The sequence below is a fragment of the Sorex fumeus genome, unplaced genomic scaffold (genome assembly GCF_029834395.1).
Source record: "Sorex fumeus unplaced genomic scaffold, SorFum_2.1 ptg000014l, whole genome shotgun sequence".
NCBI lineage: Eukaryota > Metazoa > Chordata > Mammalia > Eulipotyphla > Soricidae > Sorex > Sorex fumeus.
The window spans coordinates 28,240,001-28,254,051 of NW_026606071.1; the positions used below are offsets into that span (position 1 = coordinate 28,240,001).

General features: G+C 35.1%; 1 protein-coding gene across 1 annotated transcript in view; it reads left to right on the forward strand.

Moving 5' to 3' along the window:
* Nucleotides 1-14,051, forward strand: part of CPS1 (carbamoyl-phosphate synthase 1) — a 120,820-nt gene that overhangs the window by 32,275 nt on the left and 74,494 nt on the right. The window contains exons 8-14 of the mRNA XM_056111879.1: nt 1,083-1,211; nt 1,759-1,862; nt 2,714-2,852; nt 3,906-3,983; nt 6,395-6,493; nt 8,708-8,803; nt 12,567-12,756. Of these exons, the coding sequence (XP_055967854.1) occupies nt 1,083-1,211; nt 1,759-1,862; nt 2,714-2,852; nt 3,906-3,983; nt 6,395-6,493; nt 8,708-8,803; nt 12,567-12,756 (835 nt within the window). The remainder of the gene's footprint in view (nt 1-1,082; nt 1,212-1,758; nt 1,863-2,713; nt 2,853-3,905; nt 3,984-6,394; nt 6,494-8,707; nt 8,804-12,566; nt 12,757-14,051) is intronic.

Consider the following 14,051-nt stretch of genomic DNA (forward strand, 5'->3'; position numbering starts at 1 on the left):
TTCTTCCTCAAAGATCCAAGGTATTTGCATAACGAGAATTATAGTAGTTTAGGGAAATTCTTCAATGTGCCTCTTTGTTAGAGAATATCAGCAATATTCAAAGTATATTTTCAATTGTTCATCAAATTTATTAACAAAAATTTACAAGTATTTTTCAATAGCAGGTACTGAGGATGACTTCTACATGTTTCTATCTAATATTTATCGTGTTAGAACATTTTACCCATTTACCAATTGCAAGATTTTCTATCTTAACCTGAGGTCTTCTTTGCTTAGAAACAGCATGTGAATAGGCAGAAAATACTATACAATTAATGATCCCTGGGGTAGCCCTAGCCAAGAATGAGAGAGGGTTAGGACAGAAACACCATACTTCCTTTGCTTCATGGCTGAAATCTCTTCAAGATAGAGAACTACACCAACTCTCAGAGATCCCCAAAGACTTAAGCTCCAGTCTTTCATATGGATAACTGCTTGATAACGCATACTGTTTCAAAGTTTCTCATGGATTCATTTTTACTGGCATTTCTTAGAAACCTATCCAAATAAACTTGATCTCAAATTCTATTTTTTAGGATTGCTTTTAGGAAAACAATCAAAGCATCTTCCTATTCACTTTTATATAGAAACAAATTGATTTTTCTAACAGACATGAGACAGCCCTAGGAATAAAAGGCTGATTAAATTTTTATCAGACAAATAAGATAAATTTTAAAGAAGTGAGAAATAAGTCCAGTGAAAGAAAGGAAAGAAAGTGGATTTAACATTTTTTAAAATTTGAAATCCATTCTCCCATAGCTAGTGAGAAAACCTACATGCCTGTGGACCCAGTTAAAAAAACCTTTAGTTTGGAAGCCTCCTGAAGCATAATATAGTGCATCACTTATTTTTTCAGGATTAAATTTTAATTACATTTTCTCATTCACTTTCTCTTTACCATTGGTGCCATTTACATTGCACAAAGCAAAATGAGTCACCCAATAATTTTTTTGATCGACATTATTTGAACCACATGCTTTTTCCTCTTCTCTTTAGGAGTACAGAGAGGTATAGTAAACTCAGACTTTGTGTTTCTTTTTTAGCGAGGAGCTGAAGTGCATTTAGTTCCCTGGAATCATGATTTTACCAAGATGGAGTATGATGGTCTTGTAATTGCAGGAGGACCTGGAGACCCAACTCTCGCACAACCGCTAATTCAAAATGTCAAGAAGGTGATTCTGGGTGTAGTGTATATCTGTGAATCTGTGCATGAGGCTGTGTGAGTCTACTCTGTTCTTCTGAAAGTGCTGCATAGTATTTTATCCATTCAGGATCTGGGGGGAAACTTCCAAGGCAGTGTCAGCACAAATAGTGTATAGAGGATCAAAGAGGAGAAGGCACCAGAGTGAAAAAGATTTCCCTCAAACAGAGTAATGGGGATAATATCCTAGAGTTGAAAGCATGCAAGTGTAATCTCCAAATACATCTTTCCATACAATTGTGGAATGAGAACTCAGGCTTCTCACTGGGACCTGGGACCTCTGAAAGCTCCATGATTCTGAAGAAATATTAAATTAGATTTTGTTTAGCCTGAATGTTACATGCATTTTATTTAATTCTAATGCTTTATTTTGTCAATCATGTCAACTCATATCCTTTCATTCAGTTATTCTCTTTAGCATGTTAGTTAAAAGAAAAGGACACTTCCTTTCATTACTGCAGAAGCAGCATCTTTGGAGCTGTTCTTGTGGGTTTAATAAAAATTTCTCTCCGGTTTAGGTTTTGGAGAGTCGCACAGAGCCATTGTTTGGAATCAGTACAGGAAATTTAATAACAGGATTGGCAGCTGGCGCCAAAACTTACAAGATGCCTATGGCCAACAGGTAAAGCTGCTAAGCTTTTACTTATAGGTCAAACTGACTCTGAAACACTATTAGTAATGGACTACAAAAGACTTAGAAAATGTATATACCATTTTCTCCAGAATAAATGGATAACTGTACTATTACAACGTTCACAGTTGTCTGACTACCTGATACCACTTTTATTGCATTATTGAAAGGTAACCTTCTGTAACAAAAACTTTACTATAGTTTAAAGATATTTTCCATCTCTTGGCATGTGAGGTTATAGTACTCAATCAAATGATATCCCAAGGGAAATTTTCACAGTCTAAGTTTGATTTCAGATCACTGATGGTATCTTAAGACTGTGATTCAAAAACATAAATTTTCCCATCCTCTGGCTTTTGCTTCTCTACCCCAATGGTGTTACTTTATCCACCTTCCCCTCCCCCACAGTCTACCCGCCACTCAAAGTATTATTCAAAATGATTTAGGGCTGATTATTCATCTCTTTATCCTTCACAAATTCTCCACTGGTTTTTAAAATTACTGTTGCTCCCTTAAAATAAATCCCTTCTAATGTATCTTCCTTGGTTAAGCTACTTCAGAACTCTCAACTTTTTCTGTTATGAGTGCAGATCCCCTTTTTCTAAAACCGATTATAGAACTTTAATAGACCTGGTATTTAACACACAACAAAGCTTCCTGAATTGATTTTTGTTGCTAAGATTATTAGGATTAACAATCTGTGACTTTTCTCATAGAGTAATTTTCACTAAGCAAGTGGAACTTTCAAATTTTAATAGGCTTTCCTTGTTCACTATTTCACAGCTAATGTGTTTATATTCTTCTCTTCACTGTTCTTTTTTTTTTCTATTCTTTTTCTCCAGAGGACAGAACCAGCCTGTTCTGAATGTCACAAACAGACAGGCTTTCATTACTGCTCAGAATCATGGCTATGCCTTGGACAACACCCTCCCTGCTGGCTGGAAACCACTTTTTGTGAATGTCAATGATCAAACAAATGAGGTAGGAACGCTCAATAAACCTGTTCAGTTGATTATGAGAAATGCAGGAATTTTCCTACTGTCACACAGACATCTCTCTCTTTTTTATTCGATTTTTGAGGTGTGTGTGTGTGTGTGTGTGTGTGTGTGTGTGTGTGTGTGTGTATGGTAGATTGATTTTATAAGTTACTTTCTATATCATTCTGCTCTTAAGGTCATTTATGCCTTCCTCTTTATTGGTTGGAGGATTAAGATTTCCTGCTTGATGATTGTCTTACACATTTGTTGTTAATAGATTAAAGTCTGTTTGAGCTCAGTTCATAGGGATCACTGGGATTCTCTTACCACTGAAGTAGCTTGAGAAAACCAGTGGAGAGGTGATTTAGGAATTGGAGATTAGGAAAGAATTGAAGATAAGGAAAGAAGTTGGAATTCTTTTTTGATGTATTTATTTTACACCACACCCAGGAGGTGCTCAGGGCTTTTCTTGGCTCTGTGCTCAGGAATCACTCCTGGGGGAGTGTAGACTTAGAGATCTATATGCAATGCCTAAGATAGAATCTGGGTAGACCATGTGTAAGGCAGGTACCTTACCTGTTCTACTCTCTCCTATCTCTACTTCCCTAGAATTTGCTTTGTCTTCTTCTTTTTCTTCTCCTTTATTTTTGAAGGGCCATACTTAGAAGTGATCAGGGCTTACTCCTGGATTTTTGCTCAGAGATCACCACTGGCAGGGCTTGGGGGTGTTAGGGTATTGGGTGTTGGGGATTGAATCTGGTTTTACCTCATTCAACGCAAGTGCCATACCCATTGTACTATCTCTACAGCCCTAGAATCCATTCTGAGTTAAGTTTATGGGGCACAACAGGCTATAGTACAAATTGATTGTCTTTAGTAAGGAACAACTTCCAGTTGAATTTTTAAGGCCTAATTTTTTGTCAGTACTATTAACTTTTAGTATGTTCTTCACATTTTAACCCAATTTAAAAAATTTGAATTTTTCTGTTGACTACTTCATAGTTGCAGTTAACACTTTATTACAGAAATAACATCATCTGCTTTCTCATTTGTTTAGGGGATTATGCATGAGAGCAAACCTTTCTTTGGCGTGCAGTTCCATCCCGAGGTCAGCCCAGGGCCCACAGACACTGAGGTATGTTGAAGAAAAAGCCTGTGAAATTCTTAAAATCAATATTTATGTGAAAACTTAAGAAGCCCTAGTTCATCTAGGTTCAGAGCATTCCCAAGAAGGGTACTTTGATCACATACATCTCCTATTAGAAATGTTCCAGGATTATCATGGATGGTATTTCTATCTTTTTAAAAATAATTTTTGAAGTTGGAAGGCCCTTAAGAAACCCTATGCCATGTTATTTTTATTTAAGACATTATGATTCTAATATATTTATTTCTGAAATTTACAATTGTTGTACTATGGAAATGAATTTCCCCTTGCTCTCGAGTTCTCATAACTGAAATGAAATTTTAATCCTCCATCTGTGACTTCATAAAAATCCCTATGGCAACTGGTTGTGTAGACACATAGGGAGAATAAGCAGCAGTAGGAGAGGAAAGAAGGACAGGGGTATGGAAAGAGTGCAAGATTGCACCTACACATGAGTCACATGACTCCAGAATGATGCACAGAGGGGCTTTGTTTGCAATTTTGATACCTTAACTGTTTTTTTGGTGGTGGGAGTTATTAGTTCAACATTTAAGGAAATATTTTCAAATAAAATTGACACACAGAAAATCTCCAGAGTCTGGTTTGACTTCCTCTTTCTTGCCCTTTGGGCTTCTGATAGTAATGCTGGCAATTCTTTCTTGTCAGCAAGTCCTCTCAGGAAACACATCACTATAAATACAGATGGAGAATAAGAATTTCATTTTCTTAATTTGACTTCTTCATCCTTCAACTGCCTTTTAGTCATCTGTATTTTTCTTTTATAAAAAAATAACTTTTTTCCCAAAAACACATGATTTACAAAGTTGCTCACAATACAATTGTTTCAGGCATACAGTGCTTCAACACCAGTCTCACCACAAGTTTGACCTTTCTTCCATCAATGTCCCCAGTTCCTCTCCCTTTCCCAGCCTGCCCCAATAGCAGGTACATAATAAATTCACTTCATATTGTTTGTACTCCCTCCCAAAAGGAATGGCAAGTAGAATGATCAGAAAATAAGGTCAAAAGAGTCCATTTGAGATGTTTGATTACTCCAAGATTTAATTCTATGTAATACAATAAAATATGCCTGTTCTCATTCATATAACTATGTTTTCAACTCTGAAGTTTTAACTGTTAAGAGATAATGGTTTGGGGGCCAGAGAGAGAGAGAGAGAGAGAGAGAGAGAGAGAGAGAGAGAGAGAGAGAGAGAGAGCTCAAAGATCAGAAAACCTCTCTGACATCCACGAGGCCCCTCTTGTTGGATCTTCCTGGTCATCAGAGCCCTCATGCATGCTTCTAGGTGTAGTACTGGAAGCCTACAGTACTTCTGGAAGTTCCCTCCCTCCACAAAACAGTGTCTTTTTTTTTTTTAGTATTAGGGGTTGTGTCACACATGATGATATTCAGGAGCTACTCCCAGCTCTGAGCTTGGATTGTTATTACTGGCAGCATACAGAGTTATTTGCCTGCATTAGTACATCAGATTAGGAGCATTGAAATCATTATGCAATTTTTCTATTACCACTTAATAATTTTTTGTCAAATTTCTGCAAAATAAATATTTGTTGAAATTTGTCATGTCAACAATGGAAAAAATTCATTGATGAAGATTTAGTATAGAGATCCTAGAAATTCTTTTTTAACAACCAGTTATTTATTACTCTAGGATGCCTAAGTGGTATAAGTTAATTTTTGTATAATTATAATTTATGTTAGAAGAGCAAAATTATTCATATTCAAAGAAAACATTCTGAGAAAAACATTCTCAGAAGGCATTACTTGAAATTTTCATTTTCTGGTGAAGATGGCTTTTGATATCAAGTACTTCATTTGAGCCCCTTAAAAGTATCTATTTGATGAATTACAAAATGCAGTTGAAGTGCTGTGATTTATTATACTGCTCATGATAGGGGTTCATGTGTTCCAAGACCACAATCTCCACTAGAATATCAGTTCCATCCACCATTGTTCATTGTCCCAGAGTCCCCTCCCTCCGGCTCTCACCCTTTGTCCTTGATAAGCCCTGTTCTATAGAACATTTCTCAGTTTCTGTTGCCTTTGGGTATTTGTTGTTTCATTACTATGTTTCCTTTCTTTGTATCATACATAAGAGAGAGATCATTCTGTAGCTTTTCTTTTCCCTTTTCATTTTGCATGATAACTGCTACTTCCATCCACATAGCAGCGACTTTCATGACTTCTTGATCAAATTAAAAAAAAGACATTTAGTTTTGCTAGAGCTGCCAAAAAGCAAGCAATAGATATCACTCATAAATATTTATCCTAAAATATGATTTTAATAATTTGAAGTTCATATTTAACTGGGACTAGTGTATTTTATCTGACAACCTTATGAGTTTTGAAGCTTCTAAATGATTGATTTTATTTTTTCTAGTACCTCTTTGATTCCTTTTTCTCATTGATAAAGAAGGGGAAAGGTACGACTGTTACATCAGTTCTGCCAAAGCCAGCTCTTGTTGCATCTCGAATTGAGGTAAGTATGAGTGGACTTATATTTTATCTATGTATTTTGGATTTTATTTACATATTACTCTATGATATATTTTTAAGTGAATGGGAAATTATTTTAATGCCTATTAAATAATTGAAACTATTCTGTTGATCAATCTTTTATAGCTTATTATTTATTCTGCTCTTAAAGGTGTTGATGCAACCATTTCATTTTAATCACACCTGTTAAAGTTTACTTCTAGAATATTCTAGTAGCATTATATATGTACATATACATATATACACACACTCACACACATATATAAAACGTTTTGTTTAGAATTTGATACATTTTTTCCATATCTTAATAAGACATTGTTCTATGTTTGAGATACTGTACAGACTTGTTATTGATGATAGAGGTATTTTAAAAAACTAGAATTACTATTCAAAATCATGAAGAGAATTTTATTTTACCTATGAGGTAAAATTAATAATAGTACTGCAGAAGATTTAAATACTTGATTCTATTCTTTTTTTATAGTTAGGAAACATACATCTGTACCATTTTATCTAAGTTTTAGAAGGATGCATTTTAAAAGTACATTCGTACATCACATTTTTTAGTAGTTAAAAAGGTTGATTTAAATATAAACAATATAGAAATTTGAATTAGTTGGGATGTTTTAAATACAGCTTCTTGAGATGGGAGATTAAAAGAAGACTCAAATTAAAATCAATGGCTTCTCAGTAACAATAATACTTTACTGTATAATTTTAATTTTATTATTTTATAAAAATTTGGGGCTATACTTGGTGGTGCTCAGGGTTGACTGCTAGCTCTGTGCTCATGGATCACTCCCAATGGGGGCTCAAGAAAACAATATGGAGTATCAGGTATTGATCCCACTTTGGCAGTATGCAAAGCAAGTGCCCTACTAGCTCTACTATTCCTAGATCACTGTAGATTTTTTTTCCTCAGGGGGAGCACACCCAGTGATGTTCAGGGCCCACTCCTGACTCTGTGCTCAGGGATCACTCCTGTTGGGCTTGTTTAGGAACCCTATGAGCTGCGGAGGATAGAACCTGGTTTAGTCATATGAAAGGCAAATGCCCTACCCTCTGAATTATAACTCCAGCCCAGTAGATATTTTTCTTTTACAATATCAAGTCATGTTCATCAAAAGCATCTCAATTTTTAGTAGTTAAAGGAAGGGCATACTTTGAGATGCCACAGTGTCTTGTCTGCAGAAAGCACCCAAAAAGTATTTGTTGAACAAAGTTTCCCAAGTTTCACGCAGAGTCCAAGAACATCTTTTCTATTCTGAAAAGCTTGCCAATTGTCGCTAAAAATTATCCGTGTGTTTGAAATCATTTATGCACTTTATAGAATTTGATTTATTGCTAGGACATGTTCTTTTTTTGTATGGCATTTTCTGAAATAGTTTTGACTCGGAATTATAAAGTAAAGGTGAAATGTAATTGTTCAGGGACTCTGTGTTCCTTAGTCTTGTGTTCTTATTTAGGGAAGAAGACATGGGTCTTATTTGTGTTTACTCTGATATTTTGAGTAGAAGAAACCCATAGAAAAAATCCTATGTTTAAAATGTAGGCGCATGTTTGATCAACTAAATTTCAAGGAGATTCTTACCTAAATACACACATAAATAATATATATTTCTTTACACGTTTATTTATGTAGTTATATATTTACATACTGCTAAATAAAATGTAGAATACTTCTAAAATTTTTTTTATAGTTAGGAAACCTACATCTGCACCATTTTATCTAAGTTTTAAAAGGATGTATTTTAAAAGTACATTCGTACATCACATTTTTTAGTAGTTAAAAAGGTTGATTTAAATATAAAGGTTGATGGGGCTGGAGCAATAGCACAGCGAGTAGAGCGTTTGCCTTGCACGCGGCCGACCCGGGTTCGATTCCCAGCATACCATATGGTCCCCTGAGCACCGCCAGGAGTAACTCCTGAGTGCAGAGCCAGGAGTAACCCCTGTGCATCACCGGATGTGACCCAAAAAGAAAAAAAAATGAATAAATATAAAGGTTGATTTATATGTAAGTATATAATTGAAAAAAAGACGTGATATGCTTTGGGAATGTTTTGACATTGGATGTGTTTGAATTGTTAGTCATTCCCCAAATTTAATATTTACATAGTTTATCTTTTTCACTCTGGAAAGCCTTAATTTCACCACTTTAATAATCAAAAAAATGCTATTTTCTTTTTTATAAAAGGTTTCCAAAGTCCTTATCCTGGGATCAGGAGGTCTGTCCATTGGTCAAGCAGGTGAATTTGATTACTCGGGATCTCAAGCTGTAAAAGCCATGAAGGTGAGAGAATATGATCTCTGCTAGAATTAATATACTCCCTCTAATGAGTCTAATTAGTGTCTTCTAATTTAGATTTATGACTCTACCTTTTTTCAAAGTCACTATAATTAATTTCCTAAGATATTCCTTACACATCTTATGTTAAAGGAAGTTTGATCACAGAGATGATTTTTTAAGTTTCTCAGATGTGCTTATGTGCAAATTAAAGAGGCTAGGTTGATCTCTCCCAATCATCTATTTTATTATCTATTCATTTGATAATATGTAAAACCATATATAGTTTTTGTAAGGCAATGAGCTTTCAAACTAAACTAGCTTTTTGTGTGAAAAGAGACCATGGGGGCATCTTTGGTGCTCTAAAGTACTTCAAATATTCTACAGGATGCTTCAGGCATCTCTGTGGTTGAAATAGGGAAAACCCAGCTGGGTGAGCAAAGAAAGCTAATGCATTTCTGTCAAGCTTTAGAAGTTATTCCTGTATCCAGGAGAACCCAATTTCTCTATCTGGGACTTGGACTGGATGACTTGAGTGATATGGCTGAACTTTCAAGTAGGAAACAAGATTTGATACCTAATTTGGGAAGATGCCCTTCTTGTTCCTTCACTTACTCTGGAGATCTCCCTAATCCTACTCATAGGGAAATGAACCTTTAAAAAATTGCCACTGTGCACATAAGGAATTTCTATTGAAGAAGAAGTCTGGCTCCTCTTTGGTGTCCTTATTTCCCTGGGTAGTTTCCAGTCAGGCCACCCAGTCAGGCAAGGTGAGCTATCTGTGACTTTGCCTTTGGCTTTGAAGCTGGTCATCATTCACCAGAGACCTGGATAGACGAAACAGTTCAGGAAAGTGGGCTGGAGATTAAGACAACATGGGAAACAATGCAAATATTTCTTCTTTACTTGTTTTTATTTTATTTCCTACTCCATGTAACAAAGATTTTCACCCGACGTCTGTTGAAAAAAATTGTGGAACATAACCCTTGTTAATTACCTTATTCTACTTTCTATTTGTTTTAATTTTTAAAACTCTATTATGCATGGAAGTATGCACAAATGCATACTTCTTCTCTGTGTACTTTTTCATAGTGTTTTTTCTCCAATCCATTATGATTTCTTTTTAGATTAATGATTTAAAAATTCCCAATGGTTTAAGGTGGCTATAATGCAATTTGTGTTTAGGGTTTAGGGTTTTATAAAAATTACCAAGCATACTGTTTTCTTTTTTTGTTTGTTTGTTATTTTTGTAGTTTTAGAAATAATTAGCATTTTCTTTAGTTTGGGAACTGTACCTGGCAGAACTCAAGACTTACTCCTGGCTCTCCACCCAAGTATCACTCCTGGCAAGACCAAATGGAGTTTGGGGGATTGAACCTTGGTTGGCTACATGAAAGGCAAATGCTCTACCCACTATATTATTGCTCCAGACCCAAAAGAATTAATATTTTCATGGCTTATATTTGTATGTGCTTCTTATTCTTTGCATTAAGTTATAACTTTGAATAATAGGAATTATTATATACAGTATTATAGTTTTCTGAAGCGTTGCTAGAAATGAATTAAATGTCAAAAATTTAAATAGCACATGCATTGTAGTCATCACGGTCACGGTCACAGTCCTCCCGTTGTTCATCAATTTGCTCAAGCAGGCCCAGTAACTTCTCCATTGTGAGACTTGTTGTTACTGTGTTTGGCATATTGACTATGTCATGGGTAGCTTGCCAGGCTTTGCCATGTGGGCGAGATACTCTCGGTAGCTTGCCCGGCTCTCTGAAAGGGGCGGAAGAATCAAACCCAGCTCAGCAGTTCTGGCTGCGTGCAAGGAAAACGCCCTACTATTGTGCTATTGCTCCAGCCCCAGTGTATTAAAAATAATAAAAACTTAATAAAAGTGGTTTCAAACATTTTAATAGTTTTTAAATGAATGGTCACTGATCACAGGTACTACGGACACATTTTTCTTTTCTTTTCTTTTTTTATTGAATCACCATGAGATATACAGTTACAAAGTTTTCGTGATCAGGTTTCAGTCATACAATCTTCCAACACGCATCCCTTCACCAGTGTACATTTCCCACCACCAATGTCCCCAATTTCTCTCTCAATCCTCCACCCAACCTACCTCTAGGGTAGACACTTTTCTTCTCTCTGTCTCTGTCTCTCTGTGTCTGTCTGTATGTCTGTGTAGCTCTCCTCTTTGGGCTCTCCTTACATACTTTGTTTTATAAAAATAGCTACTTTAATCACATGGCAAACAGGAAAACACAAGCATCTTTTTTTTGGTAGTCTGGGAGAGAAATGAATTGTGAAATAAATACCTTCTACTTAATCATCTCATCCAGCATTTGTTTTAATGTTCAAAAGTTTAATTAGGGAAGCAACAATGAACTATGCTCAATATTTTGGTTGGAAAATATAGCTATATTTAAGAGACTGTTAGCACTTTCTCTATTGGAGCAATGTTTTATAACTTCTGTTGATGCATTCTCATTTTCTACTTACTGAATTTAAATTCATCTTTTAAATATAACTGCTTATTTGTGCCTATCAATTCAGTATTTTGTTAATAATATTCATTTAAAAAATTCTCAGAAACTTAAGGACTAGTAGTCTTTGAATAAATAGCATAGAGCTTGAGTCATTAGATTTAGAATAGTCTTAATTTTTCCACTTATCAGTTATATGATCTTTACCAAGACATTTCAAATTATTGACCTTCATCTGTAAGGTGATCAAGATTTTTCATAGTCTTCACACAAAAATAAAATAAATTAAGAAAAAGGTGTACAGTTTTTAGATATGATTTGAGTTTAAAGTGGCATGCAATATATTTAATTTTATATTATGATCATCCCTCAAAAATATATGTAGAGCTTTCCAGAATGTTATTTATACTTTAATCCAAATACATTAATTACTTTTAGGTGTTAAAACTTGACAAGCTAATAGGTAAAATAATAAGAACTACCAAATTATATTCCGTATAATTATTTTGTTAATTTCAACCCTTCACTTGATTTATAAAGATGTTTGCAGCCCGTGCAGAACATTCTTTTGGAAATCTCTTCAGATGTCAGGCATAGATAGGACTATGAATCTCTTTATACACACACATTTTTGCCATATGGTTTTTTTCTTATTGTATAACATGTACAAACAGTTGTACAATGTTTCTTGTGAAAGCACTATAACAGGCATGAAATCTATATAAAAGGAAGAAAGCAGCAGAAGGTTCTCAGTGCTTTCAGCAAGAAGGAACTCATTATCTTGCTTTTTAAGCATCTACTCGTTGTTGTTCTCTGACAAATATTAGTGAGGAAGCAACTTTGCTATTATTGCCTCTAGTTCTGTTTTGTATTTTACTCATTTAAAAGAAATGGGAATATCTTATTCTTTTAAGGTTGATTGAGTTGTAAAATTTATAATATTTGTGACTATTTTATTCTTTTAAGGTTGGCAGAGCTGTAAAATTGATAATATTTATGCACACATGCATAATCAAGTTCTCAGCTTTGCTTGTTACCTTCAGTGGCAAGAGATACAGAGTGAGCCTCCTGAGGCATCCTGTTCTTTCTAGATAGTATTATTTTCAGAAAATCCCATCCTTCGTTTTATCCAACATTCATTTCGGTTTGAAGACCATTTACTGATAGTCCTGTTAACGAACTCTAGAGCCTTCAGAATAGCCCATACATTTTGCTCCCCACTAACACTATGCATTTGAAAATTGGGCAAGATGCTCAGAACCTGGATCCTTTCCTTCCAGGAAGAAAATGTCAAAACTGTCCTGATGAACCCGAACATTGCATCAGTGCAGACCAACGAGGTGGGCTTAAAGCAAGCAGATGCCGTCTATTTTCTCCCCATCACGCCTCAGTTTGTCACAGAAGTCATCAAGGCAGAACGACCAGATGGGCTAATTCTCGGTATGGGTGGCCAGACAGCTCTGAACTGTGGTGAGTTCTTTTAAGTTTAATTGCAGAGCATTGGCCCATGCAGTCATATATAATTTTTGTTCTTGTGGTTTGAACCCATTTAACAATTTTGCTCTTAGTGTTCATCAAAGCTTTCCTTTAATGTGTGAGAAAGCAGTGAGCAAACAGACATCTGAAAATGTCATATAATGAATATTACTAGCTTATTTCAGAAAAACAGCAGAGTTCAAAAATCTTTTCTTTAATGTTTCAGGGTGACCAAGTCAGATTTGAGGGTTTCTATACTTCGTCCCAGGATAACTCTTTCCTCTGTGATCAGTGATACCTGGAAAATTATTGTAGAATTATATTAATCGTACATTATTGAATATATGAGTGATATATCAATTATATGTGTACATAGTTAAATTCTGTAGAAGTGAGCTTCACGGTTGATACTTTCAACAAGGTCACCTCTTTGTGTGTGTATGTATGTATGTGCATGTATGTATGGTTTATCATTTTGCCTTGATTTTTAAAACTATGAGGTGAAAAAGAGGATATTAAATGTTCTTATGTGTCATACCTATAGTTTCTGAATTTTGTCTATATTTTTGTGACAATATCAACAGATCTCTCTGCCACTCCTTTCATGAGTCTTCTAATTTCAATGCTCTGCTCTATTTAAGATACTTCAGACTTTTGGATCTAGATTGTGAGTAAAACTCTAGATAGTTGGGTCAGGCAACTGTTAATATATTTTACATGTCAAATATAAAATACTTAGCCAAGATTAGATGAAAAGTTAGTAGAAACACACATTGATGATTTTAAACCCCAAATTACTGGGGTTATCCAAGTAAAACTCTCTAGATAAGAATGGATTTTATCAGGAAAAAGGAAAATATGGAAATCTTAAGACTCATTATAGTCCTATGATTCTTACTACATTCATCTTTGTGGAGGAATTTATGTTGAAGAATATGGTAAGATAAGTAAAAGATAAGTAATTTTTTGAATTTTAAAATTCTCTAAAATGAGAATTTTTTAAAAAAAATTTTACCTTGATGTTTAAAACTGAACATGAAACACCATGAGGTACAGTTGTAGACTTAGAAATTTTTGTGCTTGGGTTTAAGTTATACAATGATCGAATATCCATCCATCCACCAGTGCCCATTCTCCACCACCACTGATCCCAGTATCCCTACCCCCTCATCCCTCCCATCCCACCCTGCCTCTGTGGCGGGGCATTCCCTTTTGTTCTTTCTCTCCTTTTGGGTGCTGTGGTTTGCCAAAGAGGCATTGAGTGGCAATCATGTTCGGTCTATAGTCTA